The 24802-nt window shown below is 51.1% G+C and overlaps 9 protein-coding genes and 2 non-coding genes across 11 annotated transcripts; 4 read left to right on the forward strand and 7 right to left on the reverse strand.

Moving 5' to 3' along the window:
* Positions 1–181: 181 nt before the first annotated feature.
* ASPACDRAFT_120509 (putative prenylcysteine lyase) lies at positions 182–2510 on the reverse strand. The gene is made up of 3 exons (XM_020196357.1): positions 2117–2510; positions 339–2059; positions 182–276 (listed from the first exon to the last, which is right to left on the reverse strand). The coding sequence occupies exons 1-2, from the start codon at positions 2274–2276 to the stop codon at positions 489–491; spliced, it is 1731 nt and encodes a 576-aa protein (XP_020055616.1). The 5' UTR covers positions 2277–2510; the 3' UTR covers positions 182–276; positions 339–488.
* Positions 2511–2615: 105 nt separating this feature from the next.
* On the forward strand, positions 2616–4455 carry ASPACDRAFT_120511 (small subunit rRNA maturation protein TSR4). The gene is made up of 2 exons (XM_020196358.1): positions 2616–2920; positions 2995–4455. Exons 1-2 carry the CDS (start codon positions 2795–2797, stop codon positions 4246–4248), a joined length of 1380 nt encoding a protein of 459 aa, XP_020055617.1. The 5' UTR covers positions 2616–2794; the 3' UTR covers positions 4249–4455.
* Positions 4456–5214: 759 nt separating this feature from the next.
* On the reverse strand, positions 5215–6247 carry ASPACDRAFT_30119 (CSN8/PSMD8/EIF3K family protein; the record flags this gene model as incomplete). Its single annotated transcript, XM_020199703.1, has 2 exons — positions 5215–5788; positions 6078–6247. The coding sequence occupies 2 exons, from the start codon at positions 6245–6247 to the stop codon at positions 5215–5217; spliced, it is 744 nt and encodes a 247-aa protein (XP_020055618.1).
* A 408-nt stretch (positions 6248–6655) lies between these two features.
* Positions 6656–6746, reverse strand: ASPACDRAFT_t179. Its single transcript has one exon. It is a non-coding gene; the product is annotated as a tRNA-Leu (tRNA).
* An 801-nt stretch (positions 6747–7547) lies between these two features.
* ASPACDRAFT_120517 (sterol desaturase family protein) lies at positions 7548–8476 on the forward strand (the record flags this gene model as incomplete). The annotated part of the gene is made up of 3 exons (XM_020196359.1): positions 7548–7681; positions 7742–8247; positions 8307–8476. The coding sequence occupies 3 exons, from the start codon at positions 7548–7550 to the stop codon at positions 8474–8476; spliced, it is 810 nt and encodes a 269-aa protein (XP_020055619.1).
* Positions 8477–8619: 143 nt separating this feature from the next.
* Positions 8620–10717, reverse strand: ASPACDRAFT_52686 (uncharacterized protein; the record flags this gene model as incomplete). Its single annotated transcript, XM_020202645.1, has 5 exons — positions 8620–8930; positions 8993–9279; positions 9334–10464; positions 10526–10583; positions 10648–10717. The coding sequence occupies 5 exons, from the start codon at positions 10715–10717 to the stop codon at positions 8620–8622; spliced, it is 1857 nt and encodes a 618-aa protein (XP_020055620.1).
* Positions 10718–11505: 788 nt separating this feature from the next.
* On the forward strand, positions 11506–14511 carry ASPACDRAFT_29958 (uncharacterized protein; the record flags this gene model as incomplete). Its single annotated transcript, XM_020199686.1, has 11 exons — positions 11506–11788; positions 11855–11976; positions 12091–12177; positions 12236–12356; positions 12413–12931; positions 12984–13074; positions 13140–13681; positions 13735–13823; positions 13867–13880; positions 13992–14084; positions 14142–14511. 11 exons carry the CDS (start codon positions 11506–11508, stop codon positions 14509–14511), a joined length of 2331 nt encoding a protein of 776 aa, XP_020055621.1.
* A 3769-nt stretch (positions 14512–18280) lies between these two features.
* On the forward strand, positions 18281–19433 carry ASPACDRAFT_61077 (glycoside hydrolase family 16 protein; the record flags this gene model as incomplete). The annotated part of the gene is made up of 2 exons (XM_020203624.1): positions 18281–19077; positions 19136–19433. The coding sequence occupies 2 exons, from the start codon at positions 18281–18283 to the stop codon at positions 19431–19433; spliced, it is 1095 nt and encodes a 364-aa protein (XP_020055622.1).
* A 1157-nt stretch (positions 19434–20590) lies between these two features.
* Positions 20591–20662, reverse strand: ASPACDRAFT_t178. Its single transcript has one exon. It is a non-coding gene; the product is annotated as a tRNA-Arg (tRNA).
* Positions 20663–21810: 1148 nt separating this feature from the next.
* On the reverse strand, positions 21811–22332 carry ASPACDRAFT_43949 (uncharacterized protein; the record flags this gene model as incomplete). The annotated part of the gene is made up of 1 exon (XM_020201348.1): positions 21811–22332. One exon carries the CDS (start codon positions 22330–22332, stop codon positions 21811–21813), a length of 522 nt encoding a protein of 173 aa, XP_020055623.1.
* Positions 22333–22866: 534 nt separating this feature from the next.
* On the reverse strand, positions 22867–24317 carry ASPACDRAFT_29468 (TauD/TfdA dioxygenase family protein; the record flags this gene model as incomplete). The annotated part of the gene is made up of 6 exons (XM_020199643.1): positions 22867–22980; positions 23041–23174; positions 23231–23267; positions 23328–23782; positions 23850–24055; positions 24112–24317. The coding sequence occupies 6 exons, from the start codon at positions 24315–24317 to the stop codon at positions 22867–22869; spliced, it is 1152 nt and encodes a 383-aa protein (XP_020055624.1).
* Between the last annotated feature and the right edge of the window lie 485 nt (positions 24318–24802).

Genomic DNA, 24802 nt, shown 5'->3' on the forward strand with positions numbered 1-24802 from the left:
TCCGGGGTAGCCTTCAACAATATGATACCACATCTTCTTTTTATTATTTTGTTTTGGTTTTCGAGTTCAACATCTAGCCGGTGTGTCGTTTTATACAGGGGTTTTATACAGGACTGCTTTTTCAACCTTACGCGGGTCACGGGACATGGATATGCATGAGCATGTGTGAATGATTTGAGAGAAAAAAAATAAGCACCAGGATGCTTTCTTCAACACTTTCTTCAACAGGACCGGAAAAGTTCGTGGTTGGAAAATTAAAGGCTTTAACCGCCTTGACTGAGTTTAATATCAGTATCAGATAACTCAGAGTTAATAATTCATGAAGTTCAACTTCTCACATGTGTTTCCATATCGTAGCAGTGGCAGTAGCACTCTATCGGGTCGTTTATACGTAGTTCCAGTAAGTTAATGCCTTCCAGGGTCCTCCTCATGCCATCCGTCAATCTGTGCTCTTTCTTCTGACCTATTCTCCAAGTCATGTCTACACCTCACAGCTCAACCTTCCCATCTTCAAACTGGCTGAAACCCATTGACCCCATCGCCGCCTCGGCCTTATCCCTCTGTTCCTCCCACTCCTTCACCATCAAAGCCGCCACATTCTTCCCCATCAACGCACTCGTCTCCATCGTCGAGATGAAATTCTCAATGCCCCCGGTATACCATACGTGGGGCGCCAGCGCGATTTCCTCGAAGGTCACTCGCGGATAGACGAACGGATAAGGCCGCCAGACCTTTTCATGGAACCAACTGATGTCCTGCTTTGGGAGGTCTTCGATGGACGCGGCGGTGACATTCTCCTTCATCCCCTGGCCCTTTGGTGTGTCCGCGAGCCCGAGGATCGAGCGGAGGAAGGAGGCGGTAGGGCGTTCGGGGGAGAAGATCTTATAGACGTAGTGCTGTTGCACCTGCTGTGGTTGGTCGTCTTCGGATTCCGAAGGAGGAGGAACCACGGTGCGGAGGGTACTGATGCTCCAGAAGTCGGCGGGGCCGACGCCCTTTTCGGCTTTGCCTACGGTAGGGTCGAGGTCGTGGGGGAGGGTGGTTAGGATGGTTTCTGGGGCGTTGGGGCCGGGGAGGTTGAAGTGGGCCGGCGAGAGACGGTGCGGGGAGGAGAAGAGAGTTACGTGCAGTTTTACGAAGGGGACATCGTCGGGGGTGCTCTGGAGGGGTAGGGTAGTAGTGATGTCGGTGAACTGGAAGGGGGCGGCGATGACGATTTCATCGAATTCTTCTCCTTCGGTCTGAGCTGAAGAAGAGGTGCTGCTGGCCTTGAATGTGAGGCTAGTGGGACGGTGTTGCGGGCCTTGGGCGTCCCAGTTGATGGATGTGACGGTGTGATTCACACGCACGTCGGCCCCGGCGGCCTTGAGCATGCCGTCGAAGATCTGCCAGTTGCCGCCTTCAATGGCCATGGCGCCGTCGGTGGCGAGGCAGACCATCGTCTCGAGGCCGTGGATGAGGCCTAGGTTCTGTCCGTAGTTGACGCGCGTGCTGGCTTGGACGATCTCGCGGGAGAAGAGATCGGAGATGCGGTTGAGTCGCAGGAACTCCAACCCGGGCACGGCGACGGTATTCAGGAGCCCAATGGCCTCGGTGGCTTGGGTGAGGGACCGGAACGGGAACATGGGTCCGTCGTAGAGTTGCAGGAACTTGTTGACGGTCGACTTCATCAGTCGGTAGGCGTTGACTGGTGCCAATCCGTATCGCCAAAGCAATTTGGCAAGGTTCCACCAGCCAGATGTGTCTTTGAACACGAACACCATCTGGTCCCCGTCCCAGATGCCGATCGTGTCGTCGGTCTCGCGGGGTCGCTCATAGCTGGCGCTCCGGGCGTTCAAGCCCAGGTCTCTGGATGCATTCACCAGATTGTAGTTGACGCTGACAAAGATCGAGGCCCCCAGTTCAATCGGGTAGGCCGGGTGGTCGAAGACATTGACCGTGGTGGAGCGGCCTCCAACATACGAAGAGCGCTCGAAGACAGTGATGTTGACAGGGACATGTTGGGCATCAGCGTATTTGCGGAGAGAATAGGCAGCTGACGATCCTGCAGCTCCAGCTCCTGTCTAGGATGTCAGTCATCAAAGCTTGGATTGCAATGGAGTATGGTAGTAGTTACCGATGACCGCGACTTTCTTGGGAGCTATCTCTCCGAACGAGCTCAAGAATTGCTGTTTAGCGGCATTGCTGCCAGGAATGAAGCATAGAATGAAGAGATAGCATATAAGCTGAGTATATAGGAGGTAAACAAAGGATGGACGCTTAGGATAGGAATTCATGATAGCAAGGTTCTTAAATGGATTAGAGTAGAGATGGGTTCCGTGCTTGCACAAGGGGACCAAATCCCTCGAGGATGATATTGTGACGCTTCGAGGGCAGACAGAGATATGCACTTTTCTACTCAGTAACAGACACAGCCAAACTCAGCAGAATATTATACGCGAACAGAAGTGATGAGAGACATCTGACAGTGACAGAAAGACGGATTGAGAGAATCAGAAGAGGTAGGCTGTAGTTAAGCTGTACCCAAGTTACTCCGTCGGTGATGCATCGAGCCATATCAATGGCGCTAGTCCAGATTAGGCTAAGGTTCCTGGGGCCGGGCCTCTATCGCTTATCGCTTTTCTACCGGCTTTTTTTTCCCAGCTGCCCAAAAATCATCGCATCGCTCATTTGCCTCGTACAGGACATTCGATCCATTGCATTGTGCTCGAAGCCAATTGCACATACTCGCTACGACCGCGCATATCATCTTATTCAGATATTGCTACATTTGGCCGACCTGACCCCACAGATCATGGACCCTTATGACAGCGACTCATCTTTCGACGATGAGGGGGACTTCACCGAGACCGGCGTGCTCTTGGGTTACGCAGCAGACGAGATTCTAGAAGACTCAATCAGTCACCTTGGTGGAACTCCGGTACATCTCCTATGACACCGCTTCACATAAATTCATCGAAAGAAGAAGTTCACTGACTAGTCTCATTGCCCCAGACCTGGCTCGACGACGCTACCCCGCCTCCGGGGGAATTCGCCAAATGCAAAGTCTGCAACTCGCCCATGCTTCTCCTCCTCGAACTGCACGGTGATCTCCCTGACGACTTCCCCGACGACGAGCGACGTCTGTACATCTTCGCCTGTCCCAGAAAACCCTGCAACCGCAAACCCGGCAGTATCAGAGCTCTGCGCGCTACCCGCAAGCTGAAGAGCGAACAGCCTCGAGCCGCAAAAGAACAAGAAGAAGTGGATATCCCAACCGATGCCCCCAAGGAAGAGGAGAAGACGAAGAACGAGGCTCCTAAACCGGATCTCGGCGCAAGTCTATTCGGATCCTCCTCCCTGATAGGCAGTGTTTCCGCCAACGCCAACCCTTTCTCCTCCGGCGGAGCTGGTGCAAGTAGCAACCCGTTCTCCAGCGGCAGCAACAACACCAACACCAACCCGTTCGCCGCACCCGCCCCATCTCCAGGTCTAGTCGCCAAAACATCCACCCCAGCATCGACGACCGCCAACACTCTCTCCGACTCCTTCGCCGACAAAGTCCGCGTCTCCTCCCCACCCCCACCGCCCGCCGCATCATTTAAGACCATCACACCCCCCGAGGAGACCTCCGGCCCCGTCACCCCGTGGCCTGCCGAATCCGACTTTCCCGCCCCGTACCCGCGGTTCTACCTCGATGCCGAGTACGAGACCCTCTCGCGACCCTCGACGCCCACGATCCCAGACAACGTGACGATCGACAACAGCGAGGACACCGGCAGCGGCGGCGGGGGCGCCGACCTCAAGGACGCCTTCGAGTCCGAACTGGACAAGGCCTTCATGCGCTTCTCCACCCGTTTGGGCCACAACCCGGAGCAGATCCTCCGGTACCAGTTCCGCGGCAACCCCTTGCTCTACTCGCACACGGACGCCATCGGTAAGCGCTTGCACGAGGTCCTGGCGCACAAGCCCGCCAACGTGCACATCGCCACCACGACGACGACGGGGGGCCAGGGCCCGTCCGTCTCCAGCCGCATCCCGCGCTGCGAGTACTGCGGCAGCGAGCGCGTGTTCGAGTTCCAGCTCGTCCCGCACGCCATCAGTGTGCTCGAGGACGGCCGGGAGGGCGTCGGTCTCGGGGACGCCGGCATGGAGTGGGGCACGATCATGCTGGCCGTGTGTGGCCGGGATTGTGGACCGAAGGAGGTCGGGGTCGTGGGCTATCGTGAGGAGTGGGCCGGTGTGCAGTGGGAGGAGGCGGCGAAATGATTGATTGACCGATTGATTCCGCTCTACTCTTTTTTGCATCCCCTTCCACAATGGGGAAAAAAGACAATAAGGGTGTAAGGTCTAAAATCAGAACCTACCTCCCAACGCTTTACCCATGAATAATTTGATGTTGATGATGACCATTTATACATACATACATACTCTACCATGTTCATAGACGCCATTGAGCGTTTTAGGCCTCATTGGAAATTCAAAAGTTTATTTAATCATACATGCATCCACAGTCCACTGATTATTAAGGCAGTGCGACAGACAATGCTACTGAATTACATTTGTTTGATTTTTGAAATGATTTCCTTTTGTTTTCCTCGCCCTCTTGTTCCTTCTGCTTTACAATAGAATAAAAAGGATATCTTGGGGGTAAGAACTGAGAGCATGGAAAGGCACCGTTGCAGCAGGCGAGACATATTCATCTAGATGTAGATGACGAAGATGGTAATCAACACACGCGAAGCAGCGAACCAAAACTCGAAACGCCGATTGCGCCAGGTTCCTGACTTCCCAGTCCCCCCGTCTCTTTCTAATCCCTACATGTTGGTCTAACCCTCTCCGTTTTTCTTTCCCATGGGTTTCATCGTCATCTTATTTGGGAGCTTCATGACTCATAAGTCATAGGTGAAGTTCGGTTCATGCCTGTCCCGGTTTTTCCTTCTTCCTTCTTTCCTCTCGGTACACCTTTCACAGATGGAACAGAGGAAAAGTGAGAGAAGAAATGAGACGTTGAAAATGATCAACGGGGCTAGATCGAGAGCCCGGGATCAACTTCAAGGCACAAGGAGAAACATAAGTAAAAAAAAAGTATTAGCAAGAATGTGAAGGGTGGAAGAAGCGGTCCGAAAGAGAAACGAGATTTGAACAAGACGTCAAGGTTGCGATTTTGGTTGGTTCAAAAGGCGGGGAATCCGATGCAAATCCTGGAAATAATGATATTTGAGGACTTTCCGCTCATGCGGCCTGCTCGAAACCTCTGCGGATGACACGACCGAACATATCCACACCCACACGCTCGCTCTTGACCTCGCTGCGGGCCTCGTTCTCCTTGTTGGTGGGCACCTTGATGACGGCACCGTCGACCTCCCAGCTGCAGACCTCGGCGACGAACTTCTCGAGGGCCTCACGGCTGCGGAGGTCCAGCCACTGCTCCAGAACCTCGGCGTTGACCTCACGGAAGGCCTTGCCGACCTCGACGGCGATGCGGATGCGGACAAGCTCCTCGAATCCAGCGACGTCGGCAACCAAATCGGCGTACAGGTCGTCGGAGTTCAAGGTGGACCAGAACTGGGCGTACTGGGCAGACTCCAGGAGGGTAGACAGACGAGCGAGCTTCTGGACGGACTCAACGAAGTCGGAGGTCTGGGCGGCGGCTTGGGCTTCGGGGTTGGAGGACTGGAAGGGCTGGGTGTGGGCGGGGAGCAGAGCAAGGCAGAGGGAGAAAGCGGGAGAAGGGAAGACGGTGAGAGCCTTGACGAGGATGTTGGTGACGGTCTCGGGCTGGAGAAGGTGGGGGTTGAACTGGTAGCTGTTGGAATCAAAGACAATTCGAGGAACGTGTTAGCTACCGTCAAAACTTAAGCGATGCAGTGTGCGATGAGTAGAAGCTTGGATGGCTTTCATTTTCAGGAGCATTGAGATCTCGACATGCCCCATGATAGGGTGTCAGGTAATAGGAAACGTGATTGTAAATGAGATTTTCTTCATCATATAAAAACCATTTATTCTTTTCCCCGCGTCGGAGCGCTTGGTTCTCGGGAAGGAGGTGCAGTGTGTAGGATAATAGGCGCATGGGCAAAGAAGGGACAGACACTCACAGCTTCAGCAGGGCCAGGTTGGCATAGCAATCGAAGGTGCGGTCCTCGCACTGCTGGGCGACGTAGTCCTGGAATACCGTGGTCGTCTCCGGGTTGTATCGGTCGAGGCCGTTGAGGATGGCATCGATGTTGGCCGGGCGGGTCTCGCACTTGTCGAAGGTGACACCCATTTTGACGATACAGAGGCTTTTGGGGGGAGGATAGAGGTGGGAGGAAGGGGGTGAAGAAGGTGGAGTTGGAGAGGGGTATGAGAATGTGGAAAGCGCGGGATTGAATCTGGCCTGGCTGGTGTGGCTTCCCTCTGCCTGTCGGTTTTTGGTGGGTTTTTCGTGATTGTCTCGCTGTGCGGCGGGCATGCCTTCGGAAAGACACCGAGAGCGGATAGTTTCTCCGAATAAGCAAGCATATGCGCTGTACAACCATGACCCTTTGATGACTGTAACATATGACATAGAAGGCACGACATGACGCTGAGCCGGCTACGTGGTGCTTCAGAAAGGCCAAAAAAAAAAAGAACGATTGGCAAAAAGCGATTGAAACAACAGCATTGTGTTCAATGAACACGGACAAAAAGTTCTTGACAAGAGTGGGATTCGAACCCACGCTCTTTCGAACTAGTGTTTCGGAAGTTCCTAAAACTAGCGCCTTAGACCACTCGGCCATCTTGCCATTTGGTATACGTGATGATTCGGCTAGATGCGTGATACAAGATGTAAGCAATGCACATTGTACCTATCACTATAGCTTCAGTAAAGACAATAGACTATTTGCCTGGGCCATCTCACATATTTGGCTCCATGACTGTTCAATCAATCGTAGTGCTGCTTAAGGCTATTAAGGCACAGTTAAGGTGGTTGTAGTGAGGTAGGCGGCACTTGGGAATAACATATAAATACAGGTCAACAAGGGCCTGCTCGGTAACCGCCTGTGAACAATGCAGTAGTACTTTGTGCGGTAGGACTCAGAGTAGACACCCCTTTTACCATCAATGGCTGGCTATCACATATAACCCACCAGTAACCATGGGATAAAAAACATATCATCACCACGCCACCGTTCGTCGCCCCTTAATCAGTGGTCTGACTGGAATACCCGGGCTCCCGTGGTAGGGAATTCCCGCGGTAGGGAATCGCCGCGTAGGGAATTGCCGAAGAGTACCAGGTAGGTAAACCCCGTATATAAATCAAGAGTAACTTAAAACTCATAGCCTATCCTGCAGGAGCTCTCCCATGTGCCCAAACTCAATATTACTACCTGCAAGGAACGAGATTTGACTGATTCGTCCTATAAAGCAACAGCACCGCACCATCCACCCTGTCTGGTATGAGCCAGCCCTAAACTCGACCAAGCACAACGACAACAACAATCGCCAGTATGGACGTCCTGCTTGACATCCTCGACACTTTCGTCTTCGATCGGGTCTATGCCTCAGTGCTTCCGAGTTATGAGATGTATCCGGGCAATGCGACCATGGAGACTCAATTCCCTTACAACCAGCACATTAGCCTTTACTATCCACTGCAAGCGTCCCAGTATGCCAATGCGAGCCGGTGGAAGCGTGACCATCTCCCGAGACAGGCCCTGTCGTTATTCTTCACCATGTGGTATGTTGTTCTCTACTTAGGCTTCATCGTACACAGTAGCTAACTAAGATGTTCATGAAGGATATTCGGTGTTCTCATGTACCTCATTGGCAGCACGATCCTGTACCACACTGTTTTCGACAAGTCTCTGATGAAGCATCCACGAATCCTACACCAGCAGATCCGACAGGAGATCAAGCAGGGACTATTTGCCATGCCTGTCATGTCCATCCTCACTGTTCCTTTCTTCCTGCTGGAAATCCGTGGATGGTCCAAGCTATATGACTTCGCGAACCAGGAGCCCTTCCCTGGATATTCGTATCTTCAATACCCGCTTTTCATCTTCTTCACGGACACGGGAATTTACTGGATCCACAGATGGGAGCACCATCCTTCCGTCTATCGTTTCTTGCACAAGAAGCATCACAAGTGGGTCGTGCCGACACCGTACGCCAGCTATGCGTTCAACCCTTTCGATGGCTGGGCCCAGAGTCTGCCCTACCACATCTTCCCAATGCTGTTCCCTCTGCAGAAGTGCGCTTACCTGGGACTGTTTGTCTTCGTAACTATGTGGACCCTCGCAATCCGTACGCCCCCCTCTTCCCTTGTTGTTAACTGCCACGATCACAACTGACAACCCGATTAGACGATGCCGAATGCCTCTCGCGTTCTGCAGTGATCAACGGACCCGAGTGTCATACGCTGCATCATCTGTACTTCAACTATAATTATGGGCAATTCACCACGTTCTGGGACCGCTTGGGTGGCACATATCGCAAAGCCAAGGGCGACGAATTGAAGCACAAGAACGAGTAAGAGGAATGATCTCGCATAGATGGTCTAAAGGAGCTGGATTGCAAACCATCGAGGCGTTTCCGGCACGTGTTGGCTTTGTTGTATGCTGTACATAGACGTATGATATGAGTACTGTAATAATTAATATGAACACCGTTACTTAATCAAGGTGTTCCTTCTTCCGCCGCAACATTATGAATGAACTCGTTCAGCTTGCCCAAGTCGTCAGTAGCTGCGGTGTCTAGGTAGCGAAGACTCCTGTCCCGGCCAGCGGTTCGGTCGAGCGTAGCATTTAGAAGCCACCAAAGCTCTTCTGCATGTTTGGGATAACCAAGACTCTGTGTCTTCTCTTTGTCAACAATGTCACCACTTGAATCCCAGATTCGTTTCCAATTATCCGCAGCGAGCTTGATAGCGTTTGGTGAGATCCATCCGAGTAAGCCGGTCCTTGCCTGGAATGCCAGGGAGTGCATCGCTGATCCCACTTTTTATTAGCGAGGCTGTCATCTCAAGGGGCCAACCAGGCATTACACATACCGTACATCAACAGTAGCAGGTGTTCTGCTGCAAGTGACCGGCTCCATGTGACCAAATCTCCGATATCCGTGTCGAGTAGACGGGTGATAAACTGTCTTATTGTTGGAAGTGGGGGCTGTGCTCCATCAGTCGAAGCTACAAGCTCATTAAATGCAGATGTACTTTCGGCCTCGAACAGTGTAGAGTCCCAGGGAAAGTCACAATCCAACTCGAAGATAGACAATGCAGGATGGTTGTTAAAACAGACCGTGAGAAATCCGTCCGCGAGGAAAGCCCAACAGGAAACCCTGACAGTGTCTCAATAAATGTCTTTGACAGTGACCGATATTATATGTACTCACCGTATAAGGACCTCCTCCGCTATGAGATTCCTCCAAGTGAGCTCATCGCAAATTTGAGGAGCTGTACTCCGTTTGTAGTGGAAAATGCCTATTGATCGTATCAAGGAGATAACACACGGGTGTCTTATGATCCGAATGCGCCGTCTCGTTTGCATGCCTCCCTGTCCAAATTGAAGCATCTCAATTATCAGGGCCGCTTGAACAATTTCAAGTACTGGATACAATTGAGAGAGCTGGCTGGTATGGATTGATGCTGTCGACAGACTTGCCACACGTCGAAAGATATACTCCTCGGCTACGTCGAGTAGCCTAGGTGGCACGACAGACCCGTCTTCAGAAGTCGTGTAGATTGCTCCGGCCAGAAAGATTGAGATGAGGAGAGAGTTTGACACATTTCCTGGGTCAAATGTTGGGAAATGTACGATCGGCAGATGCCAGTGAAGGGATTGAAAGTAAGCCGAGATGAAAATTGAAAGATTGGAAGTTGTAAATAGCGGAATTAAGCCAGAGATATTAAGGGGTTTATTCAAGCCTTCGCTATCAGGGCCCATAGAGTTTGATGTTTCCACCAGCTCTACCATCAAGTCATTCAATTGCCTGGCGAGCCCCGAAGTCAAGGCGCCTTCAGAGGGGAGATCCAGGACGGGATACTGGTTTGCTAGGAAAGAAGGCTGAAAGAACATATCTGCAGCTGCAGAAGAGCTCATAAATGACTGCATAGCGTAGAACGGGCTGAGTGCATCTTCGAGGTTTAGATGGAGGGCATCGAGGTTCCTTTTGGTAGAGCTTTTTGCTGTCTCTGCGATTGCAAGCTTGTCCTTCACCACAGCTGGATCAGTAAAGTGTGAGAGAAAGAAAAACGACCTCTTGCTTGCGAGTGAACTGTGCGAGGATGCTAGTGAAGGTGGGACAAATGCCAAGCAGAGAGTTGTAGGCGAAGACGTCACACTTCCGAAAGAACACTGCCGACCCAGGGCTTTACAGCGAGAACATGGTGAGTTCTTGTCGCAGGCTGTTTTGGCATGGGTACACTCATCACAGGAGCGTTTCTTCCGGCCAGGCTTAGACGCTGGCGGTGGGGGTCTATTGTACTTCCTTGCACATATCTTACTATGTCGTCGAGCGACCTCCCTGAACCCTGTCAGACATAACCCACCGATGGAAAGGGGGCTCGGCAAGAATGAGCGCTCACTGCTTCTGAAAGGCCTTATTGCAAATGGGACATATTGAAGAGAAAGATTCAGTAGTATCTGGACTTGTTAGCCTCCATGCTTCGGAGTTCCCCGGCTCTTGAGGGGGGAGAGCAGTGCGTACGCGTCGCCTCATGCCGAAGCAGGTGACTCTTTCTTTGGTAGGACTTGTCGCAATGAGAGCACTGAAACATGGCGGCTACTGAAAAGATTCAAGTTCTACATAGTCATGCTGAGATGATTAAAGATCATGAAGACCAGTTTGCGAAAGGGGGACGAGATTCGGATTTGATCCCGGCTGGGAAGGCAGCAGCCGTGATTAGCTTAGTCATCCGCTCAAACCAACCAAGTAACTACCTATAGGCAAGTAACTACCTATATAGGCAAGTAAATAGTTTCTCGAGTTAAGCATTGAGTATGGAGTCCAAAACTTCACGCCTTAGACTCAGCTTGTGGGGCTTGGGCTAAGACAGTATGTCATCTGGTCGAGCATATGTAAGCAAGTAACATCGTCTTTTCCTTCACAAGGGGTGAAGTCCTTCGAGGCGGAATATAATTTCGAGAGCAGCAGTACAAATGACCACGAGAACTTCCAAATGCTCCAGTATGATTATAGATACTGGGGAAGAGCCCAGAAGGTGAACAAAGCTTGATATGTGCGTGTGTGTGTGTGTGTGTGTGTGTCAGTCAAATATTGAATCCTTGCTTCACTAATCAAAATGCGGGGAAGAAAACACAACACGACCACTTTCGCTCTTCATTCCGACTGTGCCAGTCTAAATCAAGCAAGCATCATCTTGATATCAGTGGTCAGTCGCAGGGATAAAATGCAAGTATTTCCGCGTAGATCGCCTGCATTCCCCTCCCCAGCGGGGGATATAACTGGAGGGCAGCTCTTCTTCTACCCCAGTGAATTTCCCCTCTTTCCTGCCCCATATTCATTATCTCCAGAATCCTCTGGAAGCTACTCAGTATACCCAGTATGCAGTCACTTTACTTACCCACCTGCCATTGCTTGTTAGCTTTGCTATCTGTCCTGGTACCGGCGATTGCTTCTATCCAGGAAGATTACTCCCAGTATGTGAATGCCCTGATGGGTTCAGAAGGACCCTTTCCAGGCAAAGGCTATGGAGGAGGCGATATCTTCGTGGGGGGAGCGCGGCCTTTCGGCGTGGCAAAGGTAGGTATCGACACTACGGCTGCAAACTGGAGCCTGGCGGTCCTCAATGGGGGTTGGACGCCAGATGGAAATGTTACGGCGATCAGTAGGTGAACGTGACCACTCAATCAACGGTCCTCGATTGTTGACTAGCAGTTCCCAATTTACCCAGCCATGATGCATGAAAGTGGTACTGGAGGTGCACCAAAATATGGAATAATTCCCCAGATGCCGCTCACAGATGTTGCGCCCCCGGTGAATCTGCTCGATAATTTGACCTACTCCCAGCCTAGGGTATGCTGCCCGAGAGAAACGAAACTCATCGACCTGGACTCATAATCTCTGTAGATCGGTAATGATACAGCCAGCGTGGGCTACTTTGCAACGAGATTGCAGAACGGCGTTCAGGTCGAGCTCTCGGCCTCTCGCCATGCTGGAATCATCCAGTATAGCTTCCCCGAGGGCGAAAAGCATGTACTGGTCGATCTTTCTCATGTATGACATCTACAATGCCTGTAGCTTCGAGGTGCTGCAGCGCTAACATTTACCTAAGTATCTTCCCGGGTCACCCAATGATCCCAATGGTCAATTCTACGTTGCCGGCGAAATTCAATTGAAGGATGAGGGACGGGCTTACACTGGCTATGGGACGTTTATGGGTGGCTGGAACAACGGTGAGTGTCAGCCTGCGACAATACTATAATCTTCGGAGAGCCTGATTGGGTACCAGGCGCGCCATTCACAGTCTACTTCTACGGAGAATTTTCTATAGCCGCAGAGACAGCTCGCACCTTCGCAGGGAAGAATACCGAGCCGATGCCGCGTTATCAGAGCTTCGCCAACGGTGGCAGCAGTCAGCCAGTATACGGTAATTTGACTGATAAGCAAGCCACATCAGGACCCATGAATGATCGCGTCGGGGCGCTCTTCAGTTGGAACACTACCTCAAGCGCTCAAATTATTTCCAGGGTTGGTGTATCCTTCATCTCCGAAGAAAAGGCCCGTGCCTACATTGAATCAGAGATTCCATCCTGGGACTTGAATGACACGGTGCAGTCGGCTGTGGAAGAATGGAACCAAGATGTTTTCAGCAAGACTCGGATTGCATTGGACGGAACAGCGAATATGACGCATGTGCGGCTGCTCTACAGTTCTCTCTACTTTATGCATCTGATGCCGTCCGATCGGACTGGCGAGAATCCTCTCTGGCAGTCGGATGAGCCATTCTGGGACGACTTTTATACAATGTGTCAGTATGAAGGACAATTTATTCAAATACTGTTGTTGATGTATACGATTAGGGGACATTTTTCGCTGCACGATTAGTTTCTACCATATATATCAACCTGACTACTATGAGTCTATGATTCGGGGTCTGATCGATATATGGAGGTATGATCCATGGATATGAGCAGGGCCAAGGAAGAGTGATACTAATATTTTTCTTCGTCCTGAAGACACCAAGGTTTCCTGCCAGATGGACGCTCAGGAAACTGGAATGGACTGGTCCAAGGCGGCTCCAATGCCGATAACGTGTTAGCGGATGCCTACATCAAGGGCCTCCGCGGGGCGATCAACTGGACCGACGGCTATGCCGCCATGAAGACCGACGCGGAGGTGATCCCATACAACACATGGGACCCCACAGACCCCTCAGCCAGCACCAAAGAGGGGCGCGGCGCCCTGGGCGATTGGCTCGAGCTTGGATATGTCTCACAAGATCGTAACACAAGATGTATATCCAGAACCGTTGAGTACAGCCTAAATGATTTTGCGCTGAGCCAAGTCGCCTCGGGAGAGATGCCTAGTGACCAGGAAAAGTATCTGAATCGGTCCGCTGGATGGCAGAATATATGGAATTCGGATGTTTCTAGTCTGAACCTCACAGGATTTCTGGCACCTAGGTTCTCATACGGCACGTTCAACAGCAGCACATATGATCCCCGCTACTGTGACAAGTGCGAGTGGCTGGACTATACGTATGAAGCCGTGCCTTGGGGTGAGTGACATCCATGGTATGATAGAACGTCTACTCACGCACCGAACGTCTAGAATACTCTTTCGTCATTCCCCATGACATGGAGACCCTGGTTGATCTAATGGGAGGCGTGGACACGTTCGAATCCCGACTTGATCTAATGGTAAGATTTCCCCGCTGCAGGAGGACCCTAGCTAACTGAGAAGTTTGCGCCAAATATGTCCGTTCAAAGCCTCGGACCGAATGGAGCTGGAATCACGACAATCATCAACATAGGGTACACACCCCTTTGTGAATTGACAACAAAGTGGGACTAATGACCGTGGTTAAGTAACGAGCCTGACTTCGCCACGCCTTACCTGTACAATTACATCAACAAGCAAGCAAAAAGTGTTCAGAGATCGAGGGGCCTCGGATACCAATAGTGAGTACCACGGAATGAGATATTCCAAAGAGTACGATTAATCAAACATCCATGTAGTTTCAACGACGCACTCTACGGAGTCCCCGGCAACAGTGATGCAGGGGCAATGAATTCATGGCTTTTGTGGCAGATGCTGGGTATCTACCCGGTGGTCACCCAGCCAGTGTACCTGATTGCCTCGCCCTGGTTCCCGGATCTCAACATGACCATCAACGGCAACCAGACGCTTCGGATTATCGCGAATGGCCTGGACCAGGGCTATTATGTGCAAAGCGTGAGGATCAACGGACAGGCCTGGACGAAGAACTGGTTCGAGCACGAGGATCTCATGGCACGTGGGGGCACGATCGAGTTCGAGCTGGGGCCCAACATGACGGCTTGGGAGACCGGCAGTGTGCCCCCTTCCCCGGGACATAGGAGATTGTGAGCCAGTTTCCTCTGCATCGGTCACCTCACAAGCCACATACCAGAGTTCGTGTTGGTACTATTTTTGGAGCGCACCCAAGCCATGTCATTTCGTGCACCGTAGAAAAGACATCAACCACAAGCATTGACTAGGGATTGCTGGCGCGCCTGGTAAAGTGTTTTGTTATCGCTAAGTGGGGTCCAGGATAGACTCCCGAAATGATAGTAAACCACTAGCCTCCCATTGCTTTAATGAATCCGGACTCGAAATAGACAATCGATCTGTTCTAGAACCAAGACTGTGCAACGCATAATTACATCGAGAGCGTAGCATACACACAGAGATTGTAGTCTACTCTAGCATCTCAACGACACCGGCTTGAAGTCCACTTTTCCACAGATGCGGGGAAACCACAAAAGAAAGAACGAGATCCAAGCCCATCCGTCTGCGCGATTTTCATGCAAGTCAGTCCTCAAAAACAAGGCTCAAAGCACCTGGCATTACATATGAGTTTCCTATGTAGCAATTAGTCGGTAGTTGGACCAGTAACGCGAAGCGAGGTATCCCGCGGTATCCCCACCCACACCCGACACGTGAAAACGTAAGCTCATCCATGCGCGCAAGACACTTCGCAGTGCGCAATGCTTACAATTGATCCATTGATTCTATTGGCAGGCGCCCGGAAGGAAAAGCCATCCGCTCATCAAGATCAGAAAGCCAAGCCGAAGTTTGTGAGAGGAGGGGAGGGGGGTTTGTGTAAGAGGGGATCCAAGGCAAAAGACGTACGGTTGACGTCAATGGGAACACCAGCCCCAGCCGCTGCGGGAAAGTATGGACAAGAAGTTGAAGAGAAAAAGATGATGATGATAATATATGGTTCCAATCCCACCCCCTCTTCTTATTTTCCCTGTTAGTCGACTTTCTTTCGGTTGTACTTGCATTGAGGGGACCACAAAGAGATTGATTTCTGATATCAATTGTGCAGCACGGTACTCCGTACAGTAGTACATTGAAACCAACCACCACACCCATGGTAAGTCGAGTCTCGTTGTTCCGTGGATCTGTTCGCGCGGGCGGGCCGAGTCCGAGTCTTCCGTGAAAGAAATGAGGAAATTGACACCTGATTTTTTCTCCCTTCCCTCAGGCGCCAATCCACCTTCTCCAGAGTCGGGATGACTCCAATTGCCCCAATTCCATCTCCGGGGGTGGCATCGCAGGTATCGTCCTAGGGACGATGGCAGGAACCCTGCTGCTCCTCTGGCTCTGGAAGCTTTGTGCCATGAATCATGAGATGGAGAGCGAGCCCGACTATGGGGAGACCAATTTGCCTACCAACCGAGCGCGCCATCGCCACCGGCAGCGACGGAGCCCGTCATACTACTATGTGGAGAAACCGAGGAGTTCGGTAAGGAGGCCAGCGAAAGTCTATCTCAATTGATAGCGTGTGGATGAGGAATGGAAGGTATTGGGAGGGATAGAAGGATGGAAGTAGGGGAAGCTGGGGGGGGGGGGGCGGGGTCGGTTAATGTGTTTGTCGATTTTCGAATCACGTATGGTTACGATGTATGTACATGTCGATATGACCTTTATGCTATAATAATACCCTGAATGAATCATATTATAAACTGTCCGACACGAAAGACTTATGATCATGATCGGATGATTGATTGATTGATTGATTGATCGATGATTCATATACGCATATAACAGCTATTTGGCCGAGTGGCGGCAGGCCACGAACCTTTAGCAGCCGGTTACAATTATTTGACGATTTTCACCATGAAAGATCATGAGACAGTTGATCTGCAGAACTGTAGTGCTCTTGGTTCTCTTGCGAAGTGGGAACGGTTCCATCCTTTCCATTTTTATCCTTCTTGGTCATTATGCAATGTCTATCTGCCTATCTGCGAAAGTGGGGTGAACCGATACTGGAAATTAGACTGACCAGCGCCGAGCATGTTCGTGTCGAAGTCGCATCTAATATACTCAGCTGTAGGCAGTGACATTAATAGATTGAGCTGTCAATCATTGTCCATCGTAAAATCTGCAGAGACCTTCATACAGAGTAGCAGACATGGCTTGGCACGATTCCGGCTACATGACCTTTCCATGTTTCGGATCTATCTGCAGTTGTGCTCCCTTACCTTGGCTCTGGGAGACTCGCGCAAACCGTTGGCTGCGGAGAGTTGAGAGGTGGTGGGGGAATTGCATGTTTGTGCGGATGCAAAATACAATTTCAAACAATGTTGACAATTCTACCCTTGTTGCGCCCCCTTTTCTCCCCTCACGGCATTACAATCCCGATAGGTTATCTGTTGGTAAGACTAAGTTTGCCGCAAACCTACCTACTCTACACGACTTGCCACCAGCCAATCAGCAAACTCAAGTGAACTGCCACGGCACTGACCCTCTGTGCTGTGCTGGGACCAAGAATGGATCTTCACCAGGCGGTGCCAGAACTAGTCTGGAAGAGTGAAAATTTATGCCTTTAGCTGTGCTTGTTTGGTTGATTGTCCCTCGGAGACCGTGGAGTATATGTGCCTCAAGGTGGGTGGGTGGAACGCAAGGTCATTCGATGGGCAATTGCAGAGGAGTTCGGCAGTGGCTGCAGGTACGATACATAAAGCAACCCAAGAGTGGCGGTGCCATTGGCTCTTTGTGGGTAGTAAGGAGCACTCATAGCTTCATCATGGATACCTACTCATACATAAGTATCATTCCTGGTCGATGATCCCTCAATCAACTCCTTTAAAGCTGCTTTACCGGTGCATTTATCATTTTAACCAGCTTGAAATCTTCCCTTTCCCAGCCAGCAGCTCTCAGGGCACTGTGGACTCATCCCCGAGTTGCTGTTAGTAGTTTGTCGGGTGTTTGAAAGTGAACCCCTTGTTCCCCTGAGGCAGAACCCTGATTGGTGTACGGATCTATCCTCGGCCTTATTCGACCCAATCATGTTGGTCCATGGAACAATCCGAGCCCTTCAGTGGTCGTGGGGACAGCACTAGGCTATATTAGGACTAAATTCAGGGCCAGGGACCACGCTAGCCAGCCGAACCAGGGTAGATTTGTGGCATACCAGGCTGTTTCAGGACTAGTCTCCCTTCATGAGTCGGGTGGTTTCCTGTTTGGAGCAGCCCCTGAAAAGATTAGGGCCAAAAACTAGTGACATTGACTGCAGACTCGCAGCTTGTATGCGAGACATGCACCTTGTCCGTGTCTCCAACTCCGATTTAAAAAAAGAATAACTCATAGTTCTAACTATTATGATCGGACAAGAAAAGAGAGCGAGGGGGAAAAAAAGGAAGGGTTAAAAAAAACTAGTGATTGTGGTTGGGGTCAACCTAGTATCTAGTAAAATTAAAGGAAAATGCTCTCGCCGTCATGTCTCTTTTTCTTCCCCTCTCCTCCGTCCGTTCTTCCTCCGCATCAGTTCTATCCCTCTTTCCTCTCATCCCTTCTTGTGGGTGCTTTTCAACCTCCTCGTGCGACTCGATCGCACTGCCATTCTTTTGAGACCTGAATCTTCCTCTCTCTCTCTTCCTCATCCCCACGCTATCGGTCTCACTCCTTACGGACCGTTAGAGGAATTGATCTCAAACACTCGTCCCCCCGGGTGCACTGCCAGAAAACGCCCCTTTATCGCACCTTATCTTGCCAGGAAGCAAGCGTGTGTGACCCGCAGTTGTCCTGACTCGCCTCTGCTCCCTTGAATACTATCGTTGACAAAACGAGGGGAACGTATTTCTCAGTATCTGGAGAGTGGTGATCCTAAAGGACGTGACTGTCCATTATGTCTTTCTTTAACCTCCTGGCCCTGATCGTGGCCCAGATTTACTTAGTGGCTGCTCAGACCTCAACCACATGCAACCCCCTCAACACCACCTGCCCGGCGGATCCCGCATTGGGCACGACTTTCTCATGGCAATTCAACGAGACGCTCGATTCCAAGATCTGGGAGACCACCAACGGCCATATCGCCATCACCGACGCCGGCGCGAATTTCACCATCGCTAAGAAGCTGGACTCCCCCACCATCAAGTCGACCTTCTACATTTTCTTCGGTGTCGTTGAGTCATGGGTCAAGATGGCCAAGGGTGGCGGTGTGATTAGCAGTATCGTGTTGGAGTCCGATGACCTGGACGAGATCGACTGGGAGTGGGTGGGCTACAACACTAGCTCAGTCCAGTCCAACTACTTCGGCAAGGGTAACGATACGTCCTTTGACCGCGGAGGCTTCCATTATGTTCCCAACGCCGACACCGAGTTCCACAACTACACTACCTACTGGGATGCCGCAAAACTGGAATGGTGGATTGACGGCACATTGGTGCGCACGCTGAAGTACGAAGATGCATTGGATGGCAAGAACTATCCGCAAACCCCCTGCACACTCCGCTATGGTATCTGGCCCGGTGGTGACCCGAGCGAGCCTCTGGGAACAATCGAGTGGGCGGGCGGAGAGATCGACTATGATGCTGGTCCGTACAATATGGTCGTCCAGAAAGTGCGCGTACAGGACTTCCACACCGGCAAAGAGTACGAATATACCAACCATACGGGCTCGTGGGAGAGCATCAAGGTTGTAACGTAAGTCCTCCTCGCTATTGAGATATTACTTGACGGACTACTAACACTGGAGCTCCAGGGGTAATTCGACGGCTGCCGTGGAATTAAATAAGGAACCGGAGAAGACTCTGGCCCAGAAATGGGCTGAATTGCCCACCAGTGCCAAGATCGGTGTGTACGCTGGCTCTGCGGCGGTCGGAGCCATGCTGCTCGCCGCATTCATTTTGTTCTTCGTGCGCCAGCGCAAGAAGGGTCGTCTCGAACACGCATTGGACGACGCCAAGTGGAACACGGAGCGGACAGAGATGGACTCCTTCCAACAAAATTGGAAACAGACTGAATGGAGAAGTAAATCTGGCTACAAACCGGTATCATAGCCAGGGCCGTCATTCACTTGAAACAGATGACCCCTCTGTTGGACGATGAAAATGAAGGTTTACTTACACGCTCTGGTGGGAAAAGACGCCATCTCACTCGGTTCCATATGCAAGGTTTCTTGCGCCTTGCCTCCCCATTCGGCACGTTGTCCTCGGGACAAAACGGACCAGCCTCGCTCCTGCTTTGCTGGCCAAGGTTGTGCGCGAGCTGTTCTTGTTATCTGAGCTCCTGGTGATCGTGCATCTATTCCTGCCACGAAGTTCTTCTCTCGACCTTGGTCGATTTCTTGTTTCTTTTCCTCCTGTACACTTTTGCGACGCTTCTCATATCCTCAATCTCTGTTTCATCTACATTTTCCTCTCTGGATTGTCGAGACTCCAGGGCCAACAAACCTTTACTACTTCTTGTATATACGAATCTATGTTGTGTGTGGTCCTATAAAACCATATTATTTCCTTCTACTCTTTCTCCTAGACGGGTGTGCGGGAGTTCATTGCTTTCACCGAATCGAGTTAGGCTGCTTTTATTGCGCCCCCATTCTACCAGTTTGATAGACTTCAACAGATTACCAACTCCTGCTATCTCTTATCTTAGTCCAGGTTTGAGCTGGAGGCTCCCCGTTCAGTTCCATGTATGTTTCTCTGTATCTTACGTTACTCTGAGACTCCAATTCCCCTTACGGCGAGCACCCTGATGTATCAATATCACCTAAGCCAGATGGCCTCACAGTGGGGGCTGTAGAGCCCCCTCCGTCGAGTTAAGCAAGTCTTCGGGGATTAAACACCGATCACGGTCCTAGGTCTGGGCTATGGCCTGGGCTATGGCCTGGGCCTCGGACCACCTCCGAACGATACTATAATTTTGGAGTGGCTTCCCTGTCATCTGGATCAGTGGGCTTACGGGCTGGACCGCTGAAAGATGAAGCAGAGGTGCGACACTGGTGTGGTGGACGAGTGTGCAAGTTGGGGCCGAAGATAGATCGATAAGCCTCGTCTGAGATGAACCCTGGGCCCTGACTGGATTTCAGATCATATACTTCGGGTCTTCGGAGCCTTGTCGGAGTATGCCATAAAGAAAAGCAGCGATAGCAAACACATACAAGGTGGTTTACTCCTGTCGTGAAAAAGGAAGAGACGGGCTCGAGGTGGGCAAAAAACGATCCCGGTGCGACTCGAACGCACAACCTCTAGTACCGGAAACTAATGCGCTACCATTGCGCCACGAGACCAGCTGTTGAAGGTATAGCCTCCTACTTTGACATAATATCCAGATTCAGGCTGTTTAGAGCATTATATGAAGCAGCTTCATTCGACGCTTCGTTACTACAAATTGCCAAACTTATATCTCACTTATAGTTGATTTGGAATACAGTCTTTTCCTTATTAGCTGTTTCCGCAAAACGGTCCCTTATTTGCATCATTTTCACAGTGGAAGTTGAGCGGCTTGATCCCGTTATGGTATAGTACAGTACATGTTCTCATCGGGATTTCTTTCCTTTTCTTTTTTATGTATGAAGACGTGAGAACATCGCATACCGCTATACCAAACACTACATTAGAATTGCATAGTAGCCCGGAATTGCGCGAGTCGACATACGTAATAACGACATAGATCACACAGCCCGGCCACATCTCAAACAAAATTCAAGCAGAAGTCGCATCGATGGCTTTGTGATGGGGCAGGGTTCGTGTGAGATGAAAGCTGGGATTTACGTATTAGCTAGCCATAAGCCTCATCTGTTCTTGAGCGGAGATTGGGGAGAAGCAAGGGTCATGAATCTCGACCTAGTGTTCAAGCGATGGTTCACTTGGGATTGTGGTTTGTGGAGAGGACAAGGGATTGTTGCTGCTTGCATAATACCAGTAGATCTTTCTTTGTTTTTATTGGGGAGAGGCGCCTCGCCTCAAATACTACGGGGTTGGCGAGGATGTGGCTACGAGAGTGGTATACAGGAAGGATATAGTTACTCGGTGGATGAGCATCTTGCTCCACATACCCAGGAAGGCGCGAGGAAATTAAGCATGGCATAGTCAAGGGAGGCGTCACTCCCACCTGCAAGCGACGGGACGGATTTACAAAACCATACCAGACTCGAGAAAAGTAAGCTGAATTGCAATGCAGTATTCCCAAGTAGACAACATCACAACCCCCATAAGTAAGCAAGCAAAGTGATACACCGTACACCGTACCCTAAAACTCCACAACACCCAAAAAGAACACGCACATCTCCCTTCTCGAGAAGACTCATGCCCTTGATGATTTACTCCCCAAAACTCCTTCCACTAACCCCTCCGCTATGCATAATATCGTATATCTCCATGATGGTGGTACCTTCCTTCTCTTACACGCCCCCCTCGTTGCTCTACCCTAATAGACCTACTCCACATCCATCCCATCCAACCACTCCAAAAACTCACCGCGACGCTTCTGGTCGAGGGAAGTCAACGCCGTCCAAAGATCCTCGACTTGAGACAACATGAGCTGCGCGGTAGCGCCAGCCCGGAGGATCTCCTCCTGCCGCTCGACGGCGGCCGTCTGCATCTCGGTGCGCAGGGTGGCGAGCTCCGCTCGCTGGCGGGTGGCTTCGTTGCTGAGGCGGGCGACCTCGTTGCGGAGAAGCTTGTTCGCCTGTTGCAGGGTCTTGTTCTCCTGCTCAAGGTTCCTGTGTGCCTCGAACAAGGTGCTGCTGTGCTGGATCAAGCTGTTGAGCTGGCTGGTCATATGCTGCTTGAAGATGCCGAACTGGAGGTTCTGGGAACCCAGCTCGGTGCGAAGCGTGTCGACGGCAGTGTCCTCGTCGCTCATCGGGGGCTTGGTGGTTCGGCCGCCCAGAGCGTGTTGGTGGCTTGGGGGCACGTGAGGGTGGATCCTCGGTGCTCGAGGAGCTTGGTTGGACATCGTGGTGGTGATGTTTGGGTTTGTAGGGTAGAATTTAGATGGTAAAGATGGTTATGGTAGTGATATTGGTGGTAATAATGGTGGTGGTAGTGATATGGTTGTGCGAGACTGGAAGGTGTTGAGAGATTGAAGATGGGAGTAACAAAGATGATAGTTGATGCGCTGGCTAGGGTGTGGGTGACTCACGGCGTTGATTCAATAATGATGTTGTGTGTGGTCTACGCGAGGTCATAAAGTTCGACACAATGCTGGTCATACCGGAGTAGACAATCGTGAAGTGCTCAATACCCTATGTCCCAGTGTGTCATCATGAGGATACAGCTAATCTCAGCACCAACCCCACCGCTGGAACTGTCGTGCAAGCACTGTTGCAGCCGAGCGAAGAATTCATTGGTTAGTTGGTATTGTAAGATGTATCATTCAAAAGAAGTCATATTCGTCCTGTCTGTTCATGATGCCGCTAACTATATCTCTCGAGAAAATGGTAGCCTGGTCTTCTGGCCATATGTATCGCTGTTCATTGTCCGACATCATCTATCCTTCGAAAGGAGTCTCGTAAGGAGCTTCAGCCTGTGGCGTTATTCTGGCGAGGTGTCGTCTCTGACCATCCGCCCAGTCGAACAGTGCACTGTGCGCGGCCACACGGTTCTGTAATAGTTAGCCTTGTCAATCTTGTGTTCCATGATCCAGGGGCTTGGAAGCACTTACATCCCAAACAACAACAGTGCCAGGACGCCAGCGGACCCGTGTCTGAATATCTGCAGACAGCGCAATGTGGTCGTAGAGGAACTTCAGCAGGAACTCCGACTCCTCCTTCTTGTATCCGACAATGTAGCGAGTGACTGAAGCTTTGTTAGTCGCTTGTTTTTCAGTGATACCGACGTGATCTTAAACTTACACTGTGGGTTGACAAACAGTGCTTTCTCTCCAGTAACCTAGACAGCACGTTAGAACGAATAAACCCACTAATCTCATTCTTCCTGAGATGCACTCACTGGATGAGTCCGGACAATGGGATGCTCAGATGTGATCGGGTCTCGCCGTGCAATACCGCCCTTGTTGAGGCTGTTGTTGACCTGCTCAATACCGGAGTGAACTGCCTTCAACCCGTGCAGCCTCTTTCGGAATTCAGGCGAGAGGCGTCGGTATGCCTGTGCCATATCCGCGAACAAGGTGTCTCCTCCAGTTGATGGTCCGTCCAGGAGATACAGGAAGGTGGTGCCAGGGGGCTGCTTCTCGAATGTTACATCGGAGTGCCAGGTGATAGAGTTGGTGTGTGTGGCCAGAAAGTCGGCACCACTTGTGTCATCAGCTCCGCGGTGAACGAGATGAATCTCCGGATAGCCCTTGGGGGCTCCAGATGTCTGATGGATGTGGTGTCGGCCAAAGTAGCTACCCCATTCGAGGGCTTTATCGATAGGAAGATGCGCAAAGTCCTGGTCACGGAAGGCTAGATGAGGCTCGACATTAGCACAGGACCTTGCAGAACAGCGGAGAAACCTGTGGCTACAACTCACCGACGACCTTTCTTTGGGCGACGAATCGAGCCAGTTGATCCTTGCCTTCCTTCGTCAGCTGGCTCAGCTGGACACCACGGACCTCACTGCCAATGGTGGGAGTGAGGTCATCCACTTGAGCTTTGTCCTTTGGCAAGAGGTCGGAGAAAGAGAGGTCCGCATCCTTGCCGTGGTCATAGTGCTCGAATGGTTGCAGAGGAGGGTATCTGCGAAGGTCAGCGGGGGTCAAAAAGCGGCCAGTAGATTAGGGCTGATGTCGAACCTTTCTGTCTCGTTGTCCCAGACGGGGAGATAGTTTGGGAATGATGCGGGCGGCTGCTTCTCTGTACCCTGGACTTCGTCGTCATGTTTATAGACCTCTGCGTATCCGATTGAGTTCTCTTTGTTGAAGCCCGAATCGGTCTTCAGCGCGGACACCGGCTTTGCCCGGAGAGAAAGGGTCGGGGTCTCAGTAATGGATGGTGCCATGATTGAGGTTTAGAATGGAGGAATCTAGGTTGGGTTTCTTCCGTCTTGAGAGGGACTTCGATCTGCGAGAGGGTACCGTTCGCTCTGGCATATATAATCACCATTCTTCTTACGACGACTCGATGCGCCGTCACGCAATTCCTGCGGGGTATGCATGGCCGAGCGAATTCCGGCAGTTGCTGGTTCGCAAAGGGGGTACGAGGTACAAGGTTAGGTACAAGGTTTCGAATGATAACGACATATAGGCATCAGTGCTCGTCTCGAGGAGGAATGGCGGGCGTTGATCAGATAATCTTCGAGGCGGAGTACTGGCCTATTGCCGGTCTTCCCATCTGGTGGTGAGTGTCGTATACTTAGTAACCCTCGCCAAAGTTTTGTTCCTGTTAGAAGTACCCCATAAACAATCAAAGAACTTGGTTAACCTTGAACAGTGCCGGAGGATGAGACTGTGTTCCAGAGGGTTGACGCTGGTTGAGGCAACGTGG

Source organism: Aspergillus aculeatus (assembly GCF_001890905.1).
Source record: "Aspergillus aculeatus ATCC 16872 unplaced genomic scaffold ASPACscaffold_9, whole genome shotgun sequence".
In the NCBI taxonomy this organism is placed as follows: domain Eukaryota; kingdom Fungi; phylum Ascomycota; class Eurotiomycetes; order Eurotiales; family Aspergillaceae; genus Aspergillus; species Aspergillus aculeatus.

Bases quoted from the DNA above. Each gene is read 5' to 3' on its own strand.
- ASPACDRAFT_120511 (XM_020196358.1), top strand. From the start codon at position 2,795: ATGGACCCTTATGACAGCGACTCATCTTTCGACGATGAGGGGGACTTC. The intron at 2,921-2,994 runs GTACATCTCCTA...TCATTGCCCCAG, and splicing joins GTCACCTTGGTGGAACTCCG to ACCTGGCTCGACGACGCTAC.
- ASPACDRAFT_120509 (XM_020196357.1), bottom strand. From the start codon at position 2,276: ATGAATTCCTATCCTAAGCGTCCATCCTTTGTTTACCTCCTATATACT. The intron at 2,060-2,116 runs GTAACTACTACC...CATCCTAGACAG, and splicing joins CAAGAAAGTCGCGGTCATCG to GAGCTGGAGCTGCAGGATCG.